The 27,857-nt window shown below is 53.0% G+C and overlaps 4 protein-coding genes across 5 annotated transcripts in view; 1 reads left to right on the forward strand and 3 right to left on the reverse strand.

Moving 5' to 3' along the window:
* The window catches only part of Sik3 (Salt-inducible kinase 3), an 87,372-nt gene that overhangs the window by 18,930 nt on the left and 40,585 nt on the right, over nt 1-27,857 (forward strand). The gene's annotated exons all lie outside the window — the stretch shown is intronic.
* On the reverse strand, nt 9,623-11,596 carry LOC144094626 (uncharacterized). Its single transcript, XM_077628548.1, has 2 exons — nt 11,235-11,596; nt 9,623-10,500 (listed from the first exon to the last, which is right to left on the reverse strand). Exons 1-2 carry the CDS (start codon nt 11,565-11,567, stop codon nt 10,225-10,227), a joined length of 609 nt encoding a protein of 202 aa, XP_077484674.1. The 5' UTR covers nt 11,568-11,596; the 3' UTR covers nt 9,623-10,224.
* LOC144136510 (uncharacterized) lies at nt 18,430-25,124 on the reverse strand. Its single transcript, XM_077668883.1, has 5 exons — nt 24,335-25,124; nt 23,564-23,725; nt 20,295-20,585; nt 19,643-19,995; nt 18,430-18,894 (listed from the first exon to the last, which is right to left on the reverse strand). The coding sequence occupies exons 1-5, from the start codon at nt 24,356-24,358 to the stop codon at nt 18,519-18,521; spliced, it is 1,206 nt and encodes a 401-aa protein (XP_077525009.1). The 5' UTR covers nt 24,359-25,124; the 3' UTR covers nt 18,430-18,518.
* LOC144094627 (uncharacterized) lies at nt 25,298-27,767 on the reverse strand. The gene is made up of 3 exons (XM_077628549.1): nt 27,605-27,767; nt 26,648-26,780; nt 25,298-25,791 (listed from the first exon to the last, which is right to left on the reverse strand). Exons 1-3 carry the CDS (start codon nt 27,674-27,676, stop codon nt 25,298-25,300), a joined length of 699 nt encoding a protein of 232 aa, XP_077484675.1. The 5' UTR covers nt 27,677-27,767.

A 27,857-nucleotide genomic window follows, 5' to 3' on the forward strand; every position in this document is an offset into this window, starting at 1 on the left:
AGGCCCAATTAAGTAAATTGCGCTGTCTTGTTCCTTTCTGTGTAGCGCCTGTATTTTCCACGCCGCGCTGTGGCCGGTGGCTCACTGGTGTTACGGAGTCACGAGTCAGAAGCAGCCGGAGGCCTAATCTTGCCTCGCTTTGTGCTCATTTCGTAATTTGTAAGGAGAGGAAAGGAAGAAAAAAAAATATCTCTGTGGCATCGAGAAGAAGTTCTGCATCTCTCACTTTTTCTGTGCTGCATTTATTTATTTATACGAAGAGTCTGGTTAATTGGAACTCACTTATTTCGAACTTCCGGTTTATTCGAACTGATGTCTTGGTACCGTCCATCCACATCAACAGGATTTAAAAGGCCCCCTTTTTCGAGTTAAAATTATCGTGAGTTGACTCTATATATTTTGTTGTTTTGATTATTGCAGTCCCGCTTCAGCTGCTTTACTTGGTAGTCGCGATACTGAACGCCAAAAGGGTTAAAGCCTATGAAATAGTTTACGGCCCTCTGGAACAGTTTGTTTCGGTTTTGAATGACCGAGAAGCGGCGTTCGGACGTTAACCGCATGGGCGCCCTGACGTATGATTGCGCCCATGTGATCTTGAGTGCTTCTGATGTCACGGTCCTGTGCTGTGCGTCACATCGTCACTCCTTTCGATTTTTTTTCGGTCTTACCAAAAAAAAACGGTCCTGTTTGCCTGTTTGGGCAAAAGGTTATACTGTGTGTGTGTGTGTGTGTGTGTGTGTGTGTGTGTGTGTGTGTGTGTGTGTGTGTGTGTGCGTGTGCGTGTGCGTGCGCGTGCGCGTGCGTGCGTGCGTGCGTGCGTGTGTGTGTGTGTGTGTGTGTGTGTGTGTGTGTGTGTGTGTGTGTGTGTGTGCGTGTGTGTGTGTGTGTGTGTGTGTGTGTGTGTGTGTGTGTGTGTGTGTGCGTGTGTGTGTGTGTGTGTGCGCGCGCAATAAAAAAATCAGATACAGCTGCAGCTTGAGATAGTACTACGTAAACGCGCGTTTCTTCACACGTCTTCGACCCGAGACCGTGCGGAGGCGACAGAGGATATGCGAAGCAGCAACCCCTTCTGGCTTACGCAGCAAGGTTCCCGCTCTTCCCGAGAACCGCGAGGCGGCGACCGCTCCCAACCCTGCCCCGAAACTTTTTCAATCCGGCGTCGCGGATACGCGCTGGCGGGGAAACTGCGCCATTTAATGGGAACGTTCAGCTGTGCTGCACCTGCGCACGTTTTGTGTCAAGTGCACCGCATCCTCGGCGTGGGTGCACTGCCTTGCTTCGTTTCGCACGCAGACGCAGCGTACCGGCGTCAAGCTTGAGACCTTGGTCCTGTTTTGCCGCAGACGAGTGCGGCTCGGGGAAGCCGCTGGCGCTGTTGTATAGTTCCCCGGAATATGTGGTCACAATTTGTGCCCCGAGCAGGCGAATGAAAATCTCGCGGTGCATTGAGGACGCAATGCGTGTACTTGTATTCCTGAGTTCAGTTCAGTGTGGCCCTGTCAAAGAGAAGGAACTATCCGATAATTCTATAACGGAAACCAAGAGGGGAAAAAAGAAGGCCTGGGACAGGGGCGTGCAATGCTGCGAACAGAGAAACGAAAGTTGTTTGGTAACGGGCTTGGTTCCAAGGAAAGGGAGACGCTGGCAGACAGACGGAAAGTCGGGTGGAAAGAAAGGACACAGAAATCTCTTCGGCGCAGAGATAATCTGAGAGCATTGCTAAAGGCCTAATAGGTGGTAGCGTGTCTGATAATCAGGGTATAGAGCCGGCCTCCGATGAGTAAGGAAATCAAGCGCACCACCAGTGCCGTAGCTTCGACTCCTGCGAGATGACTTTGTGCGTAAATGCACACAGGCGATTCTCGGAGAATCGTACGTCATCTAATGAAAAGTTTTCGCCGTTAAAGTGTGACCTTAGCTGTTTCATGTTGGAGCCACTGCAGACATGTGCGCGTATCGCTTTGTACAGTGTGACTGCACTGAGCAGAGGGCGACAAAGAGGGAGCGAATAAACAGTGGGGCCCTATTTCAGGGTGAAAATTATAGCTTCAACTTCCGCTCACCTGGGAGGAAGCGGATGAAGGCTTGATGGTGATGACGAATGCAGTCAGTGCCACACTGCTGCTTTGGCGCCAATAATGATAGAGTGGAAATAAAAAAGAAAGATTGGCATTTCAGAGAACAGTGATTAATTCCGGAATTTACAACCGCGCTGACGCGCTCGGTCGGTTGTGGGCGACAGCAAAAAGACACGTCTCGTGCACGTTGAAAGCCTCGCCGTGGCGGTGCCAATGACTTCTGGCTGTGACGTTCGGGCGTTGAACGGCGACGGTTTCCTGGAACCCGCTGCTGTGCTGTAGGTTGCCCGCCGTAAGGTGTTCTCGCATCCTTTAGCGGGGACACACGAGAATCACCCGAGAACGCGTTGAGTAGCGAGAGCTCATAAGTCACTGAGCTAAAACTGCACTCATTACGCACGCGCACTGCTCCTGATACGGCCCTGGCTGATGTGTCTCTTAAAAGACATCACCCACCACAGCGTCCGGTTACATCTCGCAGCTTGCCGCAGCTTTATACAGCGGCTTTGGATCGTATGCATCACAATATCTTACTTGCAAGGGACCGCGTACCCAGAGGAGGCCGCAGATAATTTGCTTAAGTTTTAGCGTAAAGCGTTAAGAGTAATGAAGCTGACTACAGCAAGAGGATTTGAAGTGCCGTCTAGAGCTTTCGAAGGCGCAGCCCTAACCATGTTCACAACACTGATTGTTTAATTGGCTTCATTTGAATTCTTCTTTTTTCTTGAAGTTCTCTTTGTCCCTACCTGGCGCCTCGTAACCGGAAGTTGTGGTGCTCTTTCTTTGAGGGAACGGAATCACACGCCGGGCTGCTCCTGCCTGGCGGCCGTGATTAGCTTTTGTTGTGTATGTTGTAGAAGCTGCGAGCGGTTTTCGGGTCTGGATGGCCAGAGTGGGAACGAGAACAGCACAGTTGTGAAGACCGTCGCCTCGCGCTCGCGACGCCTGCCGCATATAGCCACAGAGGGTTACACTTTTCACCGTTAGGCAGTTTCGGCGATAACGTTCTGAGCGAGTCGCTGCTGTGGCGTTTCCACAGGTCGACCCGTAAAAAAAAAAAAGTGACAAGGAATTGAAGTGACAAGGAATTGTATACTAACGCATATTAGTCCACTCCTTCAATATCCTGGCATGTCAAAAGTGACGAAAAAAAAAGTCTGTTGCACTCGTGTAGTTTGTTCAATTTTAATAAATACACACAGCGCACACGCCGCGAATACAAGCTAAATAATGCAAGTCTGTTGGTATTCAGGATCTAAGAATTCACCCGTGAATTTTAGAAATGCAGTAGAACCTCGATCTAACGAAGTTGAAGGGGCCCGTCGATTACTTCTTTATAGCCGTAGCTTCGTTACAACCCGTGGAGACCGAACTTCCAAGGAGAATCGTCATTACTTCTTTATATCCAATATTTCGTTATAAACCGTTTCGTTATAATGAGGCTCGACAGAACGACTTGCCGTGGATCGTTAAACCGATCGCGCTTTTGACATCTCCTCCTGTGCTTGCTGCTAGAAATTGTACTGAAAGCTGTAACAGCGCTGACATCCTCTACCACGATTCACGAAGTGGCTAAAAGCGGCGGCGATGTCGGTATGCATGCAGGTACTGCGCGCGCGCGGCTGTGCCGACCGGAAGGCGCCGGGTGTACGTGTGCACCGGAGCTCGTTGCTCCGCGAATGGAGTTGCATTTCGAACTGAGGAATCGGTGGAAAGCGGTGTTCGCTTACGCGCGAGAGTCCAGTACGCGTCAGCACGCGGCGGGGCCGGTGTACAATGACCATCCTTTCCCTTTCTGTTCTATTGCACGGAGGCTTTCGACTGCCGAAGTGCTAGCGAATTCACGGTGTCGATTCCTAACGGCTGCGGCCGACTGCGGTACGTCGAGTTATGCCGGCTCTCTGCCATTCGGCATTTTAGCTGCTATCTGCTACGGGAAGGGGAGGGGCGGGGGGGGGGGGGGGGGAGGTTGGGACCCATTTCGCCACGCGGGCCACATGCATTGACAGACATCTGTCTCCCAGTCGCAGATTAGCTAGAAAAGGATGGGCTCCAATCAAATCATAGGTTTGTGGCCGTATCGTAGAACGGCCTTTCCATGCTTCCACTGCTTGACGTACACTAGGTTAATTTATCCAACTTCGAGGTAGGCGCAATGCCGTTTTGTGACGCCTGCTCCTGGCCGCCACCATTCGTGACTGGTTATTAAAACGAATATTACAAGTAATATTAAGACAATACGCTTAGTACATATATGGAAAGCGGTGGCGGCACCCAGCTGGGGTCAGTGCGAAGGTCTGCGAGATCATACTACCCGGGATTTTCTCACAAAGTAGATCTTGCCACGAGGCGGTCGCAGCCGGTCGGCAGCATGAATAGAGATAAAGAAATACGACACGGATCTAGAGAGAGAGAGAGAAAGAACATGCTTGTTTATGCACCTGTTGTGTCAGGCGCTAAGTTGTTAGCGGGCCTGCCGCACGAGGGCCAACTGGTCGTGCAGCTGGACTGAGGCTAGCCAAGCACTCCATGAACTATAGGTGTCGCTATAGGGGTAATGGCGTATAGTGTAACAAAACCAAGATATTGCTTGGACGGCGCCTGGTAAGACGATTCCAGAACAATGGCTGAAATTCTTAGTTGCCAGTATGCGCCGCCAGTAGTCCAGAGTGTTCGCTTCACTGCGCTCCTCAGCATTCGGGTTTTAGTCGCACGGAGGCTCGCTGGTTCAGCCATACTATCGCGTGACGCCTGTGTAAGTGTGCGTAGCACGCGAACGAATACGCGTATTTTTCGGATCAGAAATGAACACACGCAGCACGCACACCGCGCAAAATAGCCGTGAAATACGGAGCTCCGCGGCGGCCAGTTGCATTCCGCGTTCGGCCAGTGACGCAGTGGACCGTGCACTCTACTTGCAAGGAGAATTCGGGCGGGAAGGAGGGGTCGAGTTTGCTCCCATCTGACCGCGAACCCTTGCGCTGTGCGTGCGGGGGCGCTGCATTTCTTGGCTCACACGCATTCGCATCCGCGTTCTCGACGCTACATGTACACCGCCTTTGTCACCGGGTTTGCTATTCAGCTGTGCGGTGTAGCTCGTTTTCCGTCGCGCCAGAGCTCCGAATCTCTCGAAGCTTAGGGGACCCGTCGTCCCCGCCGCCGCGGCAGAGCTAAGTTTTGTAGTTTCACGGATGCTGCTAGAGCCCCTGCAGCTCTGTAGCAGAGTGTAGCAAACCCGGAGACCTGTAGATATCTTCCAAAGGGTGTACGCTGCGCACCGTATGTTACGACCAAGCCTTTCCTTTTTTATTTCATAGACCGAAAGTAACGAAAACGCATGGAAGGCGACTGCACACGCACATTCGCGTGCGTGCGTGCTTCGCGGCTGCAGCTTGTAAGATGCTCGTGGTAAAGCAAGCACGACATAATTCCTTGCGTTGTATCAAAAATTTAAAAAAAGGCGGGGTGCGGGGGGGGGGGGGGGGGCGTATGCGGCTCAGCGATAGAGAAGCGGAAAAATGATGTGTTTTTCTCGCGGTGTACTTTGTGGTCGACTGGGGCGCCGTTGGACAAAAGAAAGCCCGCATGAGGTGTCGACATGAATCGCTTGAATAAAGCCCGTTTCTTTCCCCGTGGGAGACCTGAACTTGACAGGCTGCGCTGAACTTGCCAGCGCATACATCGAGGACGAAACACGCAGCTAAGACGCTAAAACGAGCCTCGATGCAGTTCCATATAACACGATGTCCGTTTTAAACCTTTCATCCTTGCCTATGCCTGTCGCGGCGGCTGTGGCGTTAGACCGCCGGGGTCTAGTTCGATCACGGCTGTGTTTCGACTTGCAGAAAGAAATGTGCATGTACTGAGATCGCAGTGCAGGTTATAGTCCCGTATGGTTAGCGTCAATCTGCAGGCATGGAACTGCTGTGCCATTAATTTTCGCCATGCTGGGCCATAAAAATTCCTTAACGCCATTCTGCGGAAAGGTGGTAAATTGCGCCTCGAATAATTACTGGCGCTATTCTGCGCCCCACAGGAAACGGTGGCGCCAAAAGCTTCCGGCTAGTTTCTGTTTCGGCTTTTGCTTGGCTACGGCTTGGTTGAAGCCGTTTCTCTCTTTCAGCACAGCTGCGCTATATCAGTGGGTGCGTAGCACCAAGTGGCTGGTGGCATGGAGAAATTTTGTTACTGCAATAAGTGCAGCTTACCTATACTGCCGCGTATAAGTGAACAGTTTTTTTGCAAAAATGACCATCCGAAATTGAGGGATCGTGGAGCCGGCCTATTTGCAGAGGCTAAGTATAGTTTCGGTCGAGCCGCGATTCCGGAAACTACTTATACTCTGCATGCTTTCTCGCGGATGCATGGAGCTCCATGCGTAAAAAAAAAATATTCGCAAATAGGCTGCGCCAACGCATACTTTAACTGCACACCGTTTACACGGCTATAGCTCCCGGTCGAGTGCTGGATTGAGCAAAGAATTCTTGTTAACCTCCAAAAAGCGCTTAATGTCTGAATCCGAAACTATAGGGCCGTCTGCAGTTCAGTTTACCGTTCGCTGTAGCCAGCCGGCTCGCACGCGAGTATGGAAGGGAGGAATGAATGAATTAATGATAAACTTTATTGTTAAGGAGGATTCTCGCGGCGTAGGTAGGTCTCTCAGTCCAGGGTCCCAGTGGCCTTTGCAGTCTTGCGAGCACTGTCGATCAGCTTGAGTTGTTCTTCAGGCTTCGAGCAGGACAGCGCAGCCTTCCTCTGCTCCGGTGTTGGTGTGTTGTTTATTGGCGCTGCTTGCGTGTTCTGACTGGCCCATGTAACGTGATAAAGCGTTGAGTGTTCCCCGCAGAGCGGGGATTTGCTGTCTTATGTTGAAGGGTAGATTTTGCTTTGTAAACTGAGATTGGGGTGTGTATTAGTCTGCAGTTGTCTCCAGGGAACCGATTGCTCTATAATAAGGTTTTTGTGTGGAGGGGGTAGGTCCTCCTGAGGGCTCGTTGGCGTTCCAAGATGGCCCCATACCGTCTAGTGACTGCGTCCAGTTCCCCTTCCGTGTGCGCCTCCCGGTGGGCTCGGGCACTGGCGTCCGCACGTTGGTGCCCTTTGACAGCCTCGTGGGTTGGTGTCCGCGTGATCAAGCATCTCGTAAAGGTGATTGTTCTCGCGGAAGGCAGGAAGTAAGGTGCCCACTTAATCTCCTCTGATCTTCGCTGACCTAGCGATCGCGTCGTTGCGCTTCTGATGCTCCGAGCTACGCGCGTGCCGCGATGCCATATCGCCGGTGACTTCTATTACGTCGGCAATCTAGCCGCGGGTGCCCACTCGACTGCCAAGCGCTTTGCGACATGTTCTGGTATTGCAACCGGGCCCAGAACGCGGCGAGCTTGGCTCGTGAGCAGAGAGGAGTGGAGGCTCTGGGATGGAGCTTTGGGTGCGTCCTCTCGCGGATAAAGGCGTCAAGGTCGCAACGGCCTTCCTCCGAGCCGATAGCGAACGACGAGCAGCCGCCTGGTCGTTCGCGTGTTGCTGCCCCGTGTCGTCGATAGATAGCGCGGATCGCCGGCGTCTTGGTCTCCCGCACTGCTGCGAGAGCATGTTTCGCCGCGCTCCGGATACCCGCCGCCTTGGCCGGCTTCCGCGACTTCGCGGAGCGTCGCCGCAGTCACGAGGCGGCGGCTATCTTCATTTTCCGTTTCGAAAATTTTTGTCGCGCTTAATGAACGTTGAACTTCCCGAACCAGGAGGAACGAACTTGGCGCGCGCGCGCCGGCGGTGGCGAGCAGCACGAGAGACCCATGCGGACGTTCAGCGCATGCTCTTTGCAGTGTTGTCTTTGCTGGAGCACGGGAAGAAAAAAACGCATACACACGCGAAGCGCTCAGCGAGTCCGCTGCAGAAATGACTTTCCACCGACTGCCCACATAAGCCCCTGTACTCAGTAGAGGCTGTCTCGTTCTACTACTTCCATTTTCGTCTCCTTAAAAGTTCGCTTGGGTAACATTCATAACTTATCATCCTTCCTGTGCAGCCCTGTATGCAACGCATGGTTTACCTTATCTGCATTCATTCAGTGAATGAAAAATCGCACTTTTTCTCTGTTCTGCATAGTTCCCCTCTAGATGTTTTTATGGTTTTTTATGTTGGTCTAACGTCCCAAAGCGACTCGGGCTATGAGGGACGTCGCAGTGAAGGTCTCCGTGAATTTCGACCACCTGGGTTTTTTTAACGTGCGCGACGTTACTGCAACGCGCCGCGCTGATTGGTCGGAACACATGCAGTGATATCACGAGTTAGAGCATAGTTAGGTAATTCGAACTCTGCCAAAGTAAAAGACAATGAATAAACAGTATTATAATCACGATCGCAAACAGATGTAGCCGCCGTGGTGACTGAGTGGTTATGGCGCTCGGCTGCTGGCCCGAAGGACGCGGGTTCGATCCCGGCCACGGCGGTCGAATTTCGATGGAGGTGAAATTCCAGAGGCCCGTGTACTGTACCCCGGAGGGTCGAAATTTCCGGAGCCCTCCACTACGGCGTCCCTCATAGCCCGAGTCGCTTTGGGACGTTAAACACCCATAAACCATAAGCAGAGAGATGTCGCTTCATATCGCGTTACATACTGGTCACCGGTTTGGTTTATGGGGGTTTAACGTCCCAAAGCGACTTAGGCTATGAGAGACGCCGTAGTGACGGGCTCCGGAAATTTCGACCATCCGGGGTTCTTTAACATGCACTGACATCGCACAGTACACGGGCCTCCAGAATTTCGCCTTCGTAGAAATTCCGGCGCCGCGGACATGCTGGTAACCGTCCTGCGAGTTTGTTTTTACATTTTTTTGTGTCTGTGCTGAAAGACTCGGCGTTTCGTGTTAGTTCGCTCATCGTAATAAAGGCGCTGTGTGCGAGAGCGGCTTTTGTGGGGAGCTGTCAACTCGCGTTAGCGCTTGCGCAATCAGGCGCGCGCAGGAAACGATAGAGAAAGATGTGGTTCACGCAGTGAGCGAGCGACGCGTCGCATCGCCTCGCTTCCCGGAATCCGGTCCCCACCTCAGTGCGATGCCGGCGCGGTCTGCACGGCTTTTGCTGCTTGTCGTTTTCCGCGCTCCGGATGGCGTGGGAAGCGCGCGGTGGCGTTGCGAAAGTCCAGATAATAGCGTGCGTTGTTTCTCCCTCGGCCGGTATCGAGAGCATGACTCGCGTCTCGGTCGTGTTGCGTGAACGAGAGACGGGCAAGACATCAACAGCAGTAACAGCGGTGAAAAGAAAGCAGCAACATGCAATCGACACCCAACACCCCTCCACGGACCTTACCTCCTCCGCAAATCCACTGGAACGGCCGGGCACCGCGCAGCACATGTCTAAGCTTAGAACACGCAATAAAGTCGTAGTCATTGGCCCAGTCACGTCTACTGCCGGACAAAGGCCTCTTGCTTTTGTCTTGAACCCCGTCTTTAACGTTTAACGTTGTCATTAACCACACTTTAAACAAAATAGTAAAAAGAGAGGGCGCTAGAGGACAGATTCGAGTGAAACTGCGGCCGCCGCAAACTCGTCCTAACCTCATCCGCCCGCTTAACTCCTTGCAGTCCCCTGCACAGTTGTCTTCTGTCAGAATCCACTCTCGTAACCATAACGGGCCATCGGTTATCTTATCCAATGTGAACGCGCATTTTTACATATTTTCCTTCGAACACTCGCGTGCTCCCTGCGTTCCGCCCTGCGATGGAGGCCCACGAAAGTCCAGTGAACCAAGGATTCCGCTGTCACTTGACAACATTCATTCGAAACGGGGACACGGTGCACCGTTTTGCTCACTGTGGCCTGTGATGTCTGCGTCGTTTAATGAAACAGTTTCGCATTTGATTAAAAGTAAATAAATAAAAAAGCGAACGAAAACCGTAGCGTCAGTGTCGAATGGGGTGTGAAGGAAGGCAGAATGAATTATACGCCCGCCAATAATAACCGGACACGTGCGATCCGACTTCAGTGCCGGCCAGATGTGTCCGGGAGGGTACGGGCGTCGCGCGACGCGTACCCAACGCGCGTTCAATTCTTTCGTCGGTTCCGCCGCCGCTGTTTGCAATGGCAGGAGGGTTGCGAAATCGTGGCAGCGAACACACTCGACGCAGGATGCGATGCGCTGCCATAGTTAGCGTGCCGCATGGTGCCCCTCCTCGTCCTCGGCTTGTTGGCCGAAGTAGGCGCACCTCTGCGTGGGGTTCATGGGGTCGCCGGGCGCGCAGTCGAAGCTGAGGGCGAATCCGCGCGCGTTTCGCACGGCGGAGTTGACGAGGCGCGACTGGCGCTCGGCGCGCTGCTCGACGGCGCAGTGCAGGTAGGCGAAGGCGACGAAGAACAGCCGGTCGCCCGAGTACCCCTCGAAGCCCTTGAGCCGGACGTCGCCGGGCGCAGCGGACTGGTACGCCTGCGCCGCAGATTGGTTTCAGATCTGGTTGTGCGTGTTGGTAGTTCAATTGAAGAGAACGCTGCGCAAGAGAGGGCGGGAGACAAAGGCACCGCTCCTGCGTTTTCCTTCGTCCTTTCTTTTTCTTTGCTCCTGGTGGGGGGGGGGGGGGGCGGGGGGGGGATGACTTTCTTTGTCCTCGTTTCCTATTGCCCGGCGTTCTCTGAATGATGCTCGGAGACGCCGCTCTCTGTTTCTTGAGAGCGTTTAAGTTGTAAATACGTGAGGTGTGCAGACGCATGTATCCGGTTCTAATGTAGGTATAGGGTTCGTTATCGTGGAGGGACTAGCTGAACGATTGTTAGCGACACCGAAATCGAACATGACGGTAACTAATGTAAACATGCAAAATAATGATCAATTACTTGGTCAAAAATATACGAAAACATAAAAACAGCGCAGTCGCTGTATAAAAGCTGCGTATGAAATAAGCAAACTAAAACAACAACACACTATTATCGTGCGCGGTAAACAAACGCGGGCAAACAGACGCGTCGCACGCGTCGAAACGATCACCAACTTAGCCTAGGGGCTTTAGCGCTCAACGAGGCGGTAACTGCGCAGGCGCCGCCTCAGCGCGAAAGTTCCACGCATGCGCACTTGTCTTTCGGGCAGGCGCGAGCACACTCCTGCCACTGCCGAGGCGTAGTCGGATTGTCGACTCTACCGCCCAAATGGGAGGGGAAGCGACGGACCTGCCAGGCGAGCTGCAGCGCGGCCTCCTCGGCGCCGTGGGCCCAGTCGACGCTGTGGTCGGCGCCGGGCGCGTAGCAGGAGAGCCGCCGCTCGGCCTCGTCGTGGCCCCCGGCGCCGTGTACCGCCTGGTCGAGACGCAGCAGCAGGCCCGTGGCCACGAGCGAGCCCAGGGCGCCGTACTTGTGCGCATCGCTCGTGCCGTCCGCGTACGCCGGCAGCAGCAGCGCCGCTGGCGACAGCACGCTCATCGGCACCGGCTGCTGGTCGCTCACCTGCCGGGAACACGCCCCACCATCATCATCACCAGCCTGCAGGGCAAAGGCCTCTCCCATCTCTCTCCAATTAACCCTTCCTCATCTCATCCGCCCACATAACCTTCTGCCCCGCCGCGGTGGCTCAGTGGTTAGGGCGCTCGACTACTGATCTGGAGTTCCCGGGTTCCAACCCGACCGCGGCGGCTGCGTTTTTATGGAGGAAAAAGGCTAAGGCGCCCGTGTGTGTGCGATGTCAGTGCACGCTAAAGATCCCCAGGTGGTCGAAATTGTTCCGGAGCCCTCCACTACGGCACCTATCTCTTCATGTATGAAGGTGATCAAGGCTTGGCTTCCATACGGAAGCCGAAACGTCTTCGTTTTAAACAACAACCTTTTGGTCGGCGTTCCTTTTTCTTCATACATGAGTCTTCTACGCGACCAGACGAGTTCTCGTCAGACTTTAGATTTCACCTATCTCTTCCTTTCTTCTTTCACTCCCTCTTTTATCCCTTCCCTTACGATGCGGTTGAGGTGTGCAACGATATATGAGACAGATACTGCGCCATTTCCTTTCCCCCCCCAAAAAACCAATTATTATTATCACCTAACCTTCTGCCGTCCCCTGCTGCGCTTGCCTTCTCTTGGAACCCACTCCGTTATCCTTAAGGACCAACGGTTATCTTGCCTTCGCATCACATGCCCTGTCCAAGCCCACTTCTTCCTCTTGATCTCGACTAGGATGTCATTAACCCGCGTTTGTTCCCACGCCGCATGGTTGCAAATGAAGCTGTTGCCCCCGTAGCAGTTATGCCTGCTAACTGTGCCTATATACTAGCTGTAACAGCTTCCTGCTGTTGAGCTATAAGTGAACGGGCTTGCAGGCGTTGGGGATAATGCGGGCAGTTTCCCCGTGGCTGCTGTTTGAGATATTTTTTTAAAACCTTATAGCGCAATATTTGGAGCTTATCTCGCTTTTTTTTTTTTGTGTAGGCGCGGCGCTTCATGCTGGCCTGCGGCGTGACTGTGTTCGAGATAGTTTTCGGGTCACAAAACCCTCCCGATGATGAGTCCAGCTTTCGATTGCCGCGGCAGCGAGGCCTGAGCGGAGATATCGAAATACTTGTGCGAGGCGGGCGAGATAATGCGTTTGCATGCATACGCGTGGCAACGACGATGAGTACGCAGTAGGGAGGCCATCATAACAGCGGCGTATCGGTGCCGGAGGATAAGAGGAGGACGCCTGAACTCGCCCCACTTCGGGAGACTCCCGCGCCCTTACCACTGCTATAGGCTGTTCCCTAAGTTTTGTGAGCGCACATAGCACGTAGGCAGCCCTTGTCGAAAGTTTTGAATACGACAGTTGTGAAGAAATATAATTGCTTTGTAAGCGGAGCTGATTGGTTGACTGGATGCGTACGCGGGGCTGACTGCGGGGCGTGGTGTGCACTGTGTAATAATAATAATAATAATTGTTTTTTTTGGGAAAGGAAATGGCGCAGTATCTGTCTCATATATCGTTGGACACCTGAACCGCGCCGTAAGGAAAGGGATAAAGGAGGGAGTGAGAGAAGAGAGGAAGAGATAGGTGCCGTAGTGGAGGGCTCCGGAATAATTTCGACCACCTGGGGATCTTTAACGTGCACTGACATCGCACTGCAGATTCAGAATTCGGCACCGCATGTGTATTGCACATTACCTCCCGAGAAGTTAATGAAGTCGGGCTTTTTTTTCACGAATACGGGCGTTTGTAGTTTTTACTGCGCATGCGTGTACGCAGGTGCTGTGGAACACTTGAGAACGCCATGCCTTTTTGTTCCGAATAAAAATCGATTATATCCCTCTTCCTGAGAATGTTGACGTTTTGTGAGAAAATTTCAAGTAAGAATATTCCTACACTCGGATAAAACCCGTGACGTCTACACCGAAAAGGACTCCGTGATAACCGTCTTAAAGTGAATGTCGGTGTAGCCTAGCCTCTGGGACCCGCGCGCGAGAACCTGTGTCGACGCAAAGCGTTTTACTTGCAAAACGTGCCGGTGGGGGCGATATATATACCTGTATTTTTTTTTTTCTAAACGCTCCCTTTTCGGTTTGATAGTTTTCGGACTGAACTGTGCACTCCTCGTAACTGTGCTGATCTGTGGCGGGAATGCGCGGTTCTCTTGGGGGAGGGTCAGTTGTGCAGCACGAAAGAGGAAGAGGAGGATGCGTGCCTGGAAGCCGCTGGTCCCGTAGTAGCTGGTCTCGACGCGCTCATAGACGCCCCGTGGCGCCTCGTGGCGGCTACGGATTGAGTGGTTCCAGTTGTCGGTCAGGTGTTCGCCCATATCGGCCAGCCAGGTGTACGCCGCGTCCAGGTCCGACAGCTGCGGGAACTCGTCCATCTTCCTGCACGTGGGACGAGATTAACTGCTACGGCCGACTGGGTTACGGAGCTGAGCGCTGTACTGTAGCAACCCAAATGGTGTAGCGCAACGTCTCTCATCGGCCCCGCAAGCGTAGTGAAACGCCAACTCGCCCGAACAAGCTGCTGCAGAGCTCGACAAGCCGGGGCTATGCAACCAAACAGTGGAGCGGAAACTTGCGCGTCTTCCAACGTCTTCCAATTACATAAGTGCAACTAATCGATTATCTTGTTAGCTATACACAAAATTCTTTCGCATGTCCAAAAAAGGCTAGATTGATTCTATTCCGGATGACTCATACCTCTTGAATTCATTTTATTTTTCCCAATTTTTTTTATCTTGATTCAGTCTTCTGACGTTTCCTTCCCCGCGCAAATGCTTCATTGGCATTCTACCCTATACCTTGGCCAATCCCCCCCACGTGGGTATGTGCCATATTACTTGAGGAGAAGAAGAAGAAGAAGAAGACAGGAAACCCGAGCAGGGCTCGCGCCGAGGCAGCTCCTTCCTACATGTCTGGTCATCGCGTAGCCGTGTTGCCATCGGCAACCGTGACGAAGTCCTTTAATCAGCATGCCCTGTTTCATTCTCCACCCTCGTCGACCAACCCTCGAGGCAACCCAGTCTGTGAATGCAGTAAGCGCTACGAACGCTGTTCATCCAGTCTTCGTAACAAGCTTTAGAGCCGGTTATGTCACTCGTGGAAATACCCGCCCATGTCCACATGAATATTATCGCGCTTTCTCGCAGTGCATCGAAATGTGCCTCGATCTCGTTCTGTACGCGTTGATACAGCTAGAGTCATAGCGCTCGGCCCAAACCGATTGAGTGAATAAATCTATAGTAGCGCACTGTCGGCGTAAAACTCGTCCCCAATAGTTTCCCGACAACGGCATGGCGACAAGAATGGCAGTATGGTTTCGGAAACCATTTTTATCGGGATGCGTTCAAGCGATATGACGTATTGCGCCGCTTGAGCGCTCTAGACAGGTGTGTGGACGACTATCTCCAGCCGTGCGTCTAGCCGCCGCGGCGCTCTTTTCCGCGTGAACTTCGCCGCAAAAAAAAAAAAAAAAAACGTCGCATGTTACCTGGCCTATACCCACGCGTTAGGTGACTGCGTTCGTGAACTTCGTGAGCGCACATTACGCGGCACTGTGAGGAGTAAATGTATGGATGCCGCGGGAGTCGCTAAACGTCTAACAGTTTCGTTACCGCACTGGCCTGCAGCCCGAATCAATCAATCAATCAATCAATCAATCAATCAATCAATCAATCAATCAATCAATCAATCAATCAATCAATCAATCAATCAATCAATCAATCAATCAATCAATCAATCAATCGGTTGTCTATCCGCAGTGCATTTCTGTTCTTCCGGCCGGCATGCACATATACGTATAGTAAACGCCTGTGTGGTGCCGCTTCGCCCTGAGGGCACTAATAGGTGAAATGAAATGGGCGGCTTCCGCGGCAGCCCGGAATGCTGTCTCTAACGTTTCTCGAGTTCGAGACCCGCGTGGTCTCAACACCGCCGCTGTTGCACTCGACAGTCAAACATAAGCCACCAGGAGGATGAGGAGGAAGAGGCTGCGCGCGTGCACTCACTGGAGGAAGGAGCCCGTGGTGAGGGTGGGCAGGCCGCCGATCTCCAGGCTGCGCAGCCACGGGCTCGCGTCGACGGCCGCCTTCAGGGCCTGCTCGATGGACGCGACCACGTTCTGCGCAACACCGAGGAGCGACCGTGTTCGCGTGCGCACCTTTTTTATTCTCTCTGAAGATTCTCACAGCTTTAAACATTTGTGCCACTTGCAGAGTATGCAATTACTTGGAAGCACCTCGTTCGTTTTCAGGTTCTTTAAAAGACACAAAGATTTAGAATAATTAAAGGCTAGGAGCTGGTTGCAATCAAAGCGAACCTTTTTACCTTTCTGCTTGGTGTGTGAAAGCCATTACACTGTGCGCCGTAAATCACGGCACAACATGAGATATCAACATTCCCCAGCCCCCAGATTCAAGAGCTTTTGCGGGAGCTTGTGTACTAACTTTCGTGGTTGCGAATTCGATTCTATTTCTTTTTCGCTTTTTGTTTGGCTCCAGCGACGCTGCACCGTCTTGAGCAAAATGATCTGCCAGCTTTCCTTTATTAAATACGTGGCGGACCATAAACGTTCCCTTTACATATATTGAAGTGCGTTGGCACAACGGTTCAATCTGCTGCCCTTTAGCGCAGCAGAAGCGTGATCAGTGAGCAGCTTTATTACCTCCAACAGCAGCAGCACCAGCGTTTATGCGCAAGATCGTTGGTTAACTGGGAGACGCTTAGAATGGCACGTCCCAGTGCATTCCAAACTGTGTGCCGCGTGTTGGGAGGAAGAGTGCCTGGGGTAACGACAAAATCATGCATGTAGATAGCTGGCGGAGTGGCAGTGGAAGGCCACGAGCGATACGAGCGATAAGCGGGCATGCCAAACGCCGCCGCGATAACATAGAGCCTGTACAGTTCCACCGAATCCCATCGTATCAGCAACGTCAGCGCGTTCCCGAGCGGGGGCGAAGTGCAGCCGACGGGCATTTGCATTTGGGGTATTAAAATTCACTTTGACAGCGCCAGCGAGAGAGAGCATTAGAAAACTCTCGCCGACCAGAAGAAGTGGCAGCGAGTACTTCTACTCGCTTCTGTTCTTTCGGCTAACAGTGCCCCTTACTGCTGTTTCTACAGCTGCACTGCGCGATATGCCTGCGACAGCGCCTACGACCAAAGCACACCGGTATCGCACATCACATGGCGCATTCTTGAACTGGCCCAAACCCTATCTACTCCCCTATTAACTTCTCGTCAGCGGTGGTCGGATAAAGTCAAGGATGGGACGGAAAATGCCCCTCAAAGGGGACCCTCTACCCACAGGCGTCGACCAACATAGCCATGACGTCGCGGTCCACCGCCTTGCGAAGCTTGCTGGTGTTCACCTGCTAGTTGTCGCATGTAAAGAAAATAGATTTAAAGCAACAGAGCCCAAACGCAGAAACTTTGATCAAAAGCAGTAACTGAAGAGGAAAGAGCACCCAAAGTCTTGGCCTCTGAACGAGCGGCGACTCTGCAAGGTGCTGCGGGGTAGGACGCCGACTGGTCTGCTGTACAAAGCTCACGTGTGCGAGTGGATCATTTGCCGACCCGCTGGCGCCGGCGTAAAAAGTGCGACATTCCGCGCGGCCAGGCGCCCATGAGAGGGGGGGGGGGGGGGACGAAAAATAGCAAACGAAAAACTTATTTGCTCATAGATGAAGTTCTAAGTGACTGGAGAGGGTATACAGCCCTCAGTCCAAGGCCCCTATACAGCAGCTACCGCTCCACCATTCTCAACAGGCCCCTTTGCCCGGAGCTGGAGAGAATCGCCTCCCACTGCTACAGTGTGGGATTGCCGATGGTTGTACGTCTCAGTAAAATGCACCCACCGCTTCTGTAGGCAGTTGTCTGGCATGCGGGAAAAGGGCCACACTGTATCACGACGAATAGATGAGTCGTCGGAAGAAGACTTGTGTAAACTATTCTGTAGAGCATACCCCTTGTTTTTACGCGAAAGCGTGAAGTCCCCGTGTCGCAGAAAATCCGGTGTCCACGTTGCTGTCGGCGTTACGGAAAAATTAGGACTACTTGATTACAAGAGGCTCCTATCGTCATCATCAGCCTGACTACACCCACTGCTGGGCAAAAGCCTCTCCATGTTTCTCCAATTAACGCTGTCCTTTGCCAGCTGCGCCTACCCTATGCCTGCAAACTTCCTAATCTCATCCGCCCATCTAACCTTCTGCCGCCCCCTGCTACGCTTGCCTTCTCTTGGAATCCACTCCGTTACCCTTAAGGACCAGCGGTTATCTTGCCCTCGCATTACATGCCCTGCCCAAGCCCATTTCTTCCTCTTGATTTCTACTAGGATGTCATCACCACGCGTTTGTTCCCTCACGCAATCTTCCTGCTTCCGGTCTCCGTTACACCTATCATTTTTCTTTCCATGGCTTGCTGCGTTGTCCTTGGCTTAAGCTGAACCCTTTTCGTTAGCCTCCACGTTTCTGCCCCGTGAGTGAGTGCCGGTAAGATACAGCTGCTGTGCACTTTTCTCTTGAGGGATATTGGTAAACTGTCATAGGTTGCGCTAACCACACCAGCGGCGCATCGGAAACCTCGGGTTGCGAGTCAGACACGCTACCGCTACGCCGTGCAGACACGTTCGTACGGCTTAGTTAAAGCAGAGCTTTGTATGTATAATATCGTTTGGTCTTTCACTTAATGATTGTGATTGTGAGAAGAGGAAACATTGTCCAGTGTGTGCGTGGGCAAGAGGAACCGCTCTCGCGTCGTACCCTTAAAGGCGGAGCTTAAGCTTCCTCCAATTGTTATCTTTCTTCAGTTCGGTTATCATGTGTGAATAATCCGTTATCGTTCGAGTTTAGCGTGTTGGTCACTACTTCGTGGCCGATGCAAGGAGGTTAACCGCGACGTCACGAGAACAGATCGACGCCACTGGCTGGAGGTCGATCTCCGCTTCGTCCCTTACTTGCATCCGGCTATGGAAGGCCAACGCGAGCGCGTTTCCGCTTGAGACGTGACGGGACAGCGGGCGCTTTAAAGATCAAGATGACGAGGGTTCGCTGAGCAGCGAGAGCGCGGCGTGCGTGCCTTGATGTCCTGGCGGATGATGTCGGTGGCCATGGTGGCTGCGAAGGGCGCGAACACCACCCATCCGAGGAGCGCCTCGGCGAGTGTCAGGCAGCGCTGCGCGGGGTTCGCGGCGGCGCCCCAGCTGCCCATGGCCTCGACGGCCCTGGCCAGGTTCTTGCTGACCAGCACGGCCACCTCCTGCAGTGCCAGCCAGCCGACGAACAGCTCGGCGTTCTGCTCTGTGCGGTTCTTGACCAGGCCGTTGAGCGCAACCAGCATGTCCATCGCCCGGCCGGATGCCATGAGCACCGCCTCCGCCGGCGACGCGAGTCCCATCTCTCTGCGCAGACGCATATCATCAATTCAAGACAAAGGACGAAATGTGTGCGTCGAAACGCCTTCTGGGTTGATGAAAGCAAAGTCCTGTAAAAGCCGACGGTCGGGGAGGGGCCCCAGGTTGCCGCGTCCACTAGGGTTCCCTGTCTCGGACGGTCGGAGACTCAGGCGAACCTGTGCACATTGGTATGGAAGTACGCTTGGAAACCGAGGGCCGAGTAGTCGGCAGAGAGCGAGTGTTCGCCCTTTACGGAGGATCAGTTTCATAATCGCGCGTTCACCCCACTCCCATTCAAAGACCATCCAGAGACCCAGATCTCTTTCCCTGCATCGTATACCCTACCCAGAGGAGTCTGCCTGGGCCCGCTCCCCGGCAGCGTGATTCGGCTGCTCACGTAGCGTTTTTTCCAAATTCATTTATATTTTCACCTATACGGTATACAAAAATACAGTTGTCTTTCCTTGGACAAGTTCACGTACATTGAGTAATAGATTAATGCCCCTCATTTCACCGCAGGGTCCAAGCCATTGGTGTCCAACCACTAAGCGAGTTTAACGCGCCTTTATCTACGCAAACTTGCGCTCTGGCGTCGGAAGTGCGGGGACGCGTGCCTCGAGCTATGCATAAATCAAGTGTGGTACCAACCCATGCACCTCCGGTGACTGTATACGTAAAAGAAAAAAAATATCCAAGAGATCACACATGTTCCTCCTCCGAGCGGCGGCGGGGGCGAGAGGTGGACCGGACTTACTCGTGCAGCTGCGTCTCCCAGCGCTGCTTCGAGTTCTCAATGTCCGGGGTGGCGCCGGCGAGGGCACCCAGCTCGATGCGTCGTAGCGCGGTCTCGTTCAGCTCGTGCTCGTGGTCTCCCTCCAGGAGCGGCGCGAACGCGTCGAGTCCGTCCTTCTCGAGCTGCCGGGAGGCGTTGAAATCTAGGCTCGCGCTGCCCTCGGTGTGGAAGTCGTCGAAGAAGGCCTGGAAGTAGTCCCTGGCCTTGTTGGCCGCCTCGAGACGCTCGTAGCGGAGCTTGGCCTCGGACACGTAGTGGGACACGGCGCGCAGCTCCACCACTGGAACTTGCTGCTCGCCCTCGGGCTGGAACCTCTGCCGAAAGGATTCCCGGCTAGTTTATATACTCCTGTCTGCCCGGAGCCTCAGAGTTCTCGCAGCGACAAAGGGGTACGGTGAGGCTTCCGGAGTTCCCAAAAGCTCTTTAGACTTACTTGATCACCACTTTAGGAGTTTCAATTACCGGTCCTTTTTTCACGCCGACCAAATTTTGCGCGAATCATGGTCGCTAGTTCTAGAATGGGTCTTGTATACCCTCCTTTCAGTACATTGGTATATCACTGTCAGAGCTCGGCCGCTCAGTCTTTAATAGACTATATGGCGTGGCGGCCTACCTTGACGCTGACGAGGATATGCAGATTCATCTGGTCGATAAGCCTGAGCAGCGTCCGCAGCACATCCGGGTTCGGGTTGGGTTTCGGCCAGTGGACGCCGATGTCTTCGAGCATGGGCCGGAAGCGGTCCAGTTCGTTCTTGCCCTGGGCAACCCTCTCGCACGAACGGTAGAGCAGGGCCGCCTTGCGCACCGCGCTCTGCGGACCCTCGGCGCTCTCCACCGTGCCCGCGGTGGTCAGCGTCGTGACCGCGCCGGACGAGAAGCTGGCCTGCAGGCCCCTCCACGCAGACTGCGCTCCGGCGGTCGCCACGGGGGACAGAAGCAGTTAGGCTTCGCGCCACCCATCTGACGCAAGTGCAAATGCAAGTGCTGCCCCCGAGGTTTCTTTTTCCGCACTTTGTAAGCAGACAGACTTCAATAAGCGCCTGCACTGTGAACCCTCATATGGGGAATAAAAAGTACGCACCGAGGAAGACTCATCTCCCTTAAGTTTAGTCTTACCAGTCGCCGATGACGTAATTCCTGGTACGCTAAATACATCTCGGTGACCTTGCAGGGTGTGATGGTAGCAGTAAAATGATGTTATTTTTCTCTCTCTCCTGTCCTCCTCTGAATGTTTTACCACGTGTAATTAACGGATCCCCCAAATTTGTGGGCATTTTGCTGGAGGAAAAAAATTAGGGGCGGTCAATTTGATTGGTGAGGAGGAAATGCGATAGCATGTTCCTTTCACTCGGCAGTCAGTTCAAGTTCTGATCCCATTCCAGTCGAATTAATAAAAATAATTGGTTTTTGGGGAAAGGAAATGGCGCAGTATGTCTCATATATCGTTGGACACCTGAACCGCGCCGTAAGGGATGGGATAAAGGAGGGATTCGAACCCGACCACGGCGGCTGCGTTTTTATGGAGGAAAAACGCTAACGCGCCCGTGTGCTGTGCGATGTCAGTGCACGTTAAAGATCCCCAGGTGGTCGAAATTATTCCGGAGCCCTCCACTACGGCACCTATTCCTTTCTTCTTTCAGTACCTCCTTTATCCCTTCCCTTACGGCGCGGTTCAGGTGTCCAACGATATATGAGACAGATACTGCGCCATTTCCTTTCCCCCCAAAAAAAACCAATTATTATTATTGTAAAGGAGGGAATGAAAGAAGAAAGGAAGAAGAGGTGCCGTAGTGGAGGGCTCCGGAATAATTTCGACCACCTGGGGATCTTTAACGTGCACTGACATCGCACAGCACACGGGCGCTTTAGCGTTTTTCCTCCATAAAAACGCAGCAGCCGCGGTCGGGTTCGAACCCGGGTCCAATCGAATTCTGAGTTCATTGTCTTTCACTCGCCAGTCTATTCCATTTCTGATTCTCTTCGAGTTTAGACTACGCAGCTAGGCAGAATGTGCCACATTCATAGATCGCAGCGAGTCCTCATACCGCTACCGGCGCAGTGGCGCTGCGTTTGAGCGATGCACGAGTGCACTGGCAGGTGACCGTTTCAAACACTGCCACCGGCAGGGCTTGAGGCACAGGTTGCTCTTTCCGAGCAATGCTGGGAGGAGAGCTCCCTCCCGCAAGCTTCACAGATGGTTACTCGGGAGGCTGTACATTTTGCATGTCAACTGCTGCTGTTGTCCGAGGGATATTCATTTTTACTGAGTCATTCTTAGTGCGCCGGCTCCCTCTTCTTTTACTGGTGGAGAGGAGGAAGGGGAGAGGTTGACAGGTGGCAGGTGCACGGGGAGAGAGAGGCAAATAATAATAATAATTGGTTTTTGAGAATGGAAATGGCGCAGTATCTGTCTCATATATCGTTGGACACCTGAACCGCGTGGTAAGGGAAGGGATAAGGGAGGGGGTGAAAGAAAAAATCTCCCTAAACGCCATCTAGCAGGTGGGGGCTTCACATAGACGCCTACGCCGCCGGACAGTTTTCGCCTTTGTGGACCTCCTAATGACATCGTAAACATCTATCCCGCGGTGAAATTTCTCATTTGCGCTGATGATGTGACAGTGTTATTCACTGCAACTAAAAATAAGCGTTAAAAAAATTAAAAATAAACGTTAATAAAACGAAGGCTGCCCTATACCGTGCGAAAAACAAAAATATTAGCGTTAACACAGATATTAAGTTGGACAACTCAAAGATAGAGATAGCAAATGCGTTTAAAACACTTGGAGTGTATTTCAGCGAAAATATGTCGTGGGACAATCACGTGGGTCACGTTATATCAAAACTGTCTTGCATCGTGGGATTGAGATACGCAAACAGATATATTCTACCTCCAAAGGCTAAACATTTACTTCACAGTGCACTATTTCACTCACACATAAACTGCTGCCAACTACTCTGGAGGAATACAACCAAAATAAATTTGCAAAAAATCCTGACATTGTAGAAAAAAATGTGAAGAAATATTGAAAACGTACCCAGAAGTCACCCTTCCCACCCTTTGTTCTCGAAGTATTGCATAATGAAAATAGACAGCCTATACTCGTACTGCTTGTGTTCACGTTATAAGTTTGAAATAAAAAACAACACTAATTCTCTATTACGGTTGGCATCCCTTTGTAAAAGGACACTACCTTATGAGCATAGAATCACACAACCTTGGTTAATAAAAACGTGCAAGACCTGTTATGGACGACAAATGATAAACAGAATGCTACCGAACTTGTTAAACTGACAAAAATCCGTTCATATGATGGTGAATTTCTCGTATTTCTGCTTATGTACGCTGTACGCTTCATTGAGCAACACTTTTCGGTTCATACTACACAATGCGCATTGTTTGTCTTGGTTATTACCTTTGATTATGTAACGTTATTTTTTTTGCATTTTTCAAGCTTTCTCAGGTGTGTCCGTTCACTTATCACCGATGTCTCTTGTAGTTCAATTAGAATTCTATTGTTCTTTTGCTTTTATCAGTCGGTCTCACTTTGTAAAAAAAGGTATTTCTGTATTGTCTTTTGTGCTGTTGTTCTTATGTCGCTCTGCCATGATGATTTTTTTTTCTCATCTTTTGTTTCTTGAATTTCTGTACTCTGTGGAGCTGGGAACTGGTCAAGCTGAATTTTCAGCTTTTTTTCCCACACTCCCTCACTTCATGAGTAACATAAAGCATTTATTTCTTTAATCCTATCTAATTGAGAACTGACTTCATAAAGCGAGTAAATACTTTACGCGACCTTTCGTCTGGTCGGTTCTAGCGACCTTTGTGCCGTGACTGAAGCACGACAGATTACAGCGGTTCAGGATAGTTTCGCCTGCCACCTTGGGGTCGTTCCATCTGCCGCAGACGTGGCTGTAGAAGTCTCTGCAGGCGCTGATGGTCTCGTTCGCCGAGGCGGCCAGGCGGCGGGCGTACTCGACGCACGCGGGCGTGCCGCACAGCTCGAACGTCCGGGTCCCGACGTTCTTCGTGCTGGGCATCACCTTGGGGAAAGAAAACGCACGTTTAGCTTGTGGTGCTATAGAGCGGGCGTAAGCGAGCTTCCCGTGCTATATACGTGGGCCATGTGGTTGGTGCTCCTGATACAGAGCCACCTAGGGTGTATATGACCATCGGGTAGCCGCACATGTCGGATCACCACATCTCTGGACTGTCGCAAATTGGTTGAGAGAGTTAGCGCTACCGCTTCCACAGTGCTATCGCCAGGTGCACACAGCAGTCCAGCGAGCAATATAAATATGGCGGGAAGGTCTACAACGGCCGCATTTAAGGGCGGAAAAGTAGAGGAGCGCGGCGTAGGGTGCGCTACGGTCGTCGCTGTCCCTTCTTTCGCTGGTAGAAGGGACGACTTTGGCGCACAGCGGGAGTTTTTTATTTCTTTCGGACGTCGGGAGAATGCTTCCGTTGTATGAGGCATTGCGGTATGGATGTTGCGGTACACGCCGTCTAATGCCTGACCTATAGACGTTGATTGGGCTGGACCGTACACTGGACGTGGCGTATTCCGCGACACGCATGTACACCAACACAGCGGATGTATCTTTGAAAACACGGTCGGTGCACCCTCCCGGCGCCGTTGGTGGCGTGCGCACCTTGAGGATCACCACGATGACCATGAGCGTGCAGGCGAGCAGCGTGATGACCACGATGGGCAGGACGCTTTTGTCCAGCGCGCGGCCCCGGTTGCGGGGCTGCTGCTTGGACGCCGCCACCGCTGCCGCCTGGATAGGTGCGGCGGCCGGCCGGCTGTTCGGCTTAAGGGGCTGGACAGAGGTCCTCGTCAGCGCAGCCGACGAGCTCTTGCCCCGCTGGGCGGCAGCCGCCGTCGGTGGCTGTTCCTGCGGCAGACCTTGCGGAGGTCCCTGCGCCGTGTTATAAGAAAAGTGAAGCGTATACGAGCACGTCGCGTGGGGCTCGGGCCGCACGTGGTGAAGCCGACTGAAATGGTCGACGGGTTCCGTTTCTACTGGTCAGTTTGCTTTATCTTCCCTTTACTTGCTATGATTACCTGTACGGATGCTCACCATGCTTTCTCTGCAGCCTCATCGTTTTGTGTTTTGCTCCTTCGCTCGCTCGCTTGCTCTTTACCAGCTCAGTCGCTGCATTCACTCAGCTGGCTTCATGGAAAAAAGCTCCTCAAACAGCCGTGGATTGATTGATAGCACGTTAATTCCGTAATTAACGTCCGCTTCTCTTCAGCCAGTGACGAAGAATGAAAAGAAAAAGCAATGGCTGATTCACTGGTTGGCGCTCTCTAGCCAATCACAATATACCCCGCCTGTCATTAAAATGCAATGTAGTTGGAATAAAAAATTGGCGGTGGTTTAGCTCTGGTTAAACCTGGAGTGACGCGATAGCTACAGCTGGCCGAGTGCAACTTGGTCACGTGATCAACCACGTGACGAACCACGTGGTCGGCCACGGCGCCGGCAGCTGCTCCGCATCAAGTGACCAAGCACGTGACAGCGTGGCAGCGCAGCCACAGGGTGGCGGCGCCGCCACGCTAAAGGCTCGAAATGCTACCGTAATGCAGCTATCGCTACAAAACCACAGCATCACCCTGACCCAGATGTGAATGGGTGATCCCCGGAATGACCGATTCGTTGACTGACGCTATCTGACCAAGCATGGGTCTTGTAGACTCCACCCGTCATCGCAATGGGATGTAATTGGAGTAGGACCGTTATAGTATCACCCGGGCTCAGGTGCGTCTGGGTGAGCGCCCATTCTTGGTCGAGCGCCTGGCGCACCTCTGAGCTGAACATGCCCTCTCTGAAGGGGCTGAGCAGGGTGCTGGCCGAAGGGCGTGCCTTCCTGGACGGGGACTCGTCGCCGGGAGTCAGCACCAGCGCCGGGTTGGGCGATACAATCTGCGGCGGCGGCGCTGACGTCGGCGCCTGCCTACTGCCCTGCGAGATTGGCGATGCCACCGCCGTGGCCGACTGCGTGGCGGGCTGGGAGGCCGAGTGGCTCGCGCCCGCGTTGGTGCTTTGCTTGCGCTCTGCGCGTTCGGCGGACGGGGCGCCATCGCGGGTCCGCTTGTGGCGATCTGCGTTGGTGCACGGCAGCGCAGGTTCGCATGCGGAAGCTCGTCATGGAGGACGGAGAGAAAAGACGATACAACACGAGTCTCGGGAACCGTGAAACAACGCGTGTGGTGCCTCATTTACGTCGAAAACGTATTTGTTTAAAACACAGCAACTGTCTGATATACGATGTCCGATTGACCCAGGGAGCAAGTACAGGAGGACGTGTTACACAGGCTGGTGTAGTTTGCAGTGACAGCAGAGTTCTCAAAGCGCAAGTGTTAATATTAGCGAGACCTGGGGCGAACTGTCGCACGTCTGTTCCAAACGCTTGCGGCGTACACGTATGTCGTGGAACAGCGTCAGTACATTCAGTTAGCACGCGAATGAGGCGGTAGCGGCAAGAGCAAAACTTGACGCTGTGCTTACGCCCCAACTACAGGTCAGCGCGCTGTCTGTCTATCGCCACTTCCGCTAATAGAGCTGCGCTAATAGGCTCACGTTACGCTCGTTTGTCATGCACTGATATGCGCATGCGCTCACTTCGGTACGCGTCACTGCGATCCTTTGCTGCGCAAAATGCTGGAGAAAAAGCCGGTGAGCCACGCTGTCTCACAACTCTTTAAGAGCGTTAGCTCTTACTGATCACGTTTCTCGGTTTCTTGGGGTCTGCTACCACTTCCCTTCGAGGAGTCCGAGGAATTCAAGATGGCGGCCCCCATATTAAATCGATGTAGCAACCCAATTGGTGATTGATTGGTGACGTCATTAGTATATAGAATTGGTGATATAGAACTTCTTCCAGGCGGTGGCGGCAAACTTTTTTTGTCCAGTAGTGGCAGTGCGCGTGTGTATATGCCAAAGCCCCTTTAGTCTTACGTTTGGAACGCTTGCTCTTCTTGCTGTCGTCAGCCGCGCGTCGCGAGTCCCTGTGGGCCGTCGTGGTGACCTCCTCGGCGCCACCTGTCTCGGGGCCACCGCTGCCCGCTCTCCCGGCACGGCTTTGCCGCTTCTGCGTGGCGCACAGCAGTTTGGTTTCGCTACCATTGGAGCAACAGCGACGCAGATAGAAACGGGAAGTAGCGTTGGACGGCGGATCCGCCGCGGTGGCTCAGTGGTTAGGGCGCTCGACTACTGATCCGGGGTACCCGGGTTCGAACCCGACCGCGGCGGCTGCGTTTTTATGGAGGAAAAACGCTAAGGCGCCCGTGTGCTGCGCGATGTCAGTGCACGTTAAAGATCCCCAGGTGGTCGAAATTATTCCGGAGCCCTCCACTACGGCACCTCCTTCTCCCTTTCTTTTTTCACTCCCGCCTTTATCCCTTCCCTTACGGCGCGGTTCAGGTGTCCAACGATATATGAGACAGATACTGCGCCATTTCCTTTCCCCAAAAAAACCAATTATTATTATTATTATTATTGGACAGCGGAAGACGTCCTGCCTTATTTCAGCGAATAGCGAAATTTATTCTCTTGCATCGATAGAGTCCTGCGGCGTTGGGGAAGCCAAAGCGAGGTTCACCAAACCAGGAACAGAATTCTCAGAGCTGTTTGCACGCAAAAAGGGCTTGGGGTTGGGGATGCGGTGGAGGAAGCGGGCAGAGGGGTACACCTCTGCTTTTGTACGCTGGGTCACCATGACTGGCGAGGTCACGATGAGCGCAAGCCAATCGCGAAATTTCTTTCTCGCCTTGCTAACGCTTCTCCGACTTCAGCTATGGATTTCCCAGGGCTGCCCGGTTCTAGAGACAGAACGAGCGGACACGATGTGCGTCATCGTCCCGCTCCAGACAGCGCGGCGTCGACTCGCTTGGCGACCTCCGCGGTCACGCTTACGTGCTTCTTGGTCCCTTCTTCGTCGCCTTTCTCGCCCGTCGCCGTGACCTCCTTGGCCTCCGCTTGTTCCATCGTTGCGACCGCGATCCGCTGGCTGCGAGTAGCCGGCAGGCCGTCACCGAGCGTTCCACGAGCAGCTCCGTGCGCTCGCGCTGCAGGTGACGCTCGCGATGGCGGAGCGGATGCATATGGCGACGGACGAAGTGAAGAAATGCTCGGCTGCTTTATTTTTTTCCGCCAGCGTGACTGAAAG

Source organism: Amblyomma americanum, chromosome 6 (genome assembly GCF_052857255.1).
Source record: "Amblyomma americanum isolate KBUSLIRL-KWMA chromosome 6, ASM5285725v1, whole genome shotgun sequence".
Taxonomy (NCBI): domain Eukaryota; kingdom Metazoa; phylum Arthropoda; class Arachnida; order Ixodida; family Ixodidae; genus Amblyomma; species Amblyomma americanum.

Coding starts and splice junctions, on each gene's coding strand:
- LOC144094626 (XM_077628548.1), bottom strand. CDS start 11,567: ATGGGAGAGGCCTTTGCCCTGCAGGCTGGTGATGATGATGGTGGGGCG. Junction 10,501..11,234: donor CGCTGCAGCTCGCCTGGCAG/GTCCGTCGCTTC, acceptor TCTGCGGCGCAG/GCGTACCAGTCCGCTGCGCC.
- LOC144136510 (XM_077668883.1), bottom strand. CDS start 24,358: ATGGTCATCGTGGTGATCCTCAAG. Junction 20,586..23,563: donor GCAGATGGAACGACCCCAAG/GTGGCAGGCGAA, acceptor GCCGGAGCGCAG/TCTGCGTGGAGGGGCCTGCA. Junction 19,996..20,294: donor ATATCCTCGTCAGCGTCAAG/GTAGGCCGCCAC, acceptor TCCTTTCGGCAG/AGGTTCCAGCCCGAGGGCGA.
- LOC144094627 (XM_077628549.1), bottom strand. CDS start 27,676: ATGGAACAAGCGGAGGCCAAGGAGGTCACGGCGACGGGCGAGAAAGGC. Junction 26,781..27,604: donor AAGAAGGGACCAAGAAGCAC/GTAAGCGTGACC, acceptor TGCGCCACGCAG/AAGCGGCAAAGCCGTGCCGG. Junction 25,792..26,647: donor GAAGAGCAAGCGTTCCAAAC/GTAAGACTAAAG, acceptor GCACCAACGCAG/ATCGCCACAAGCGGACCCGC.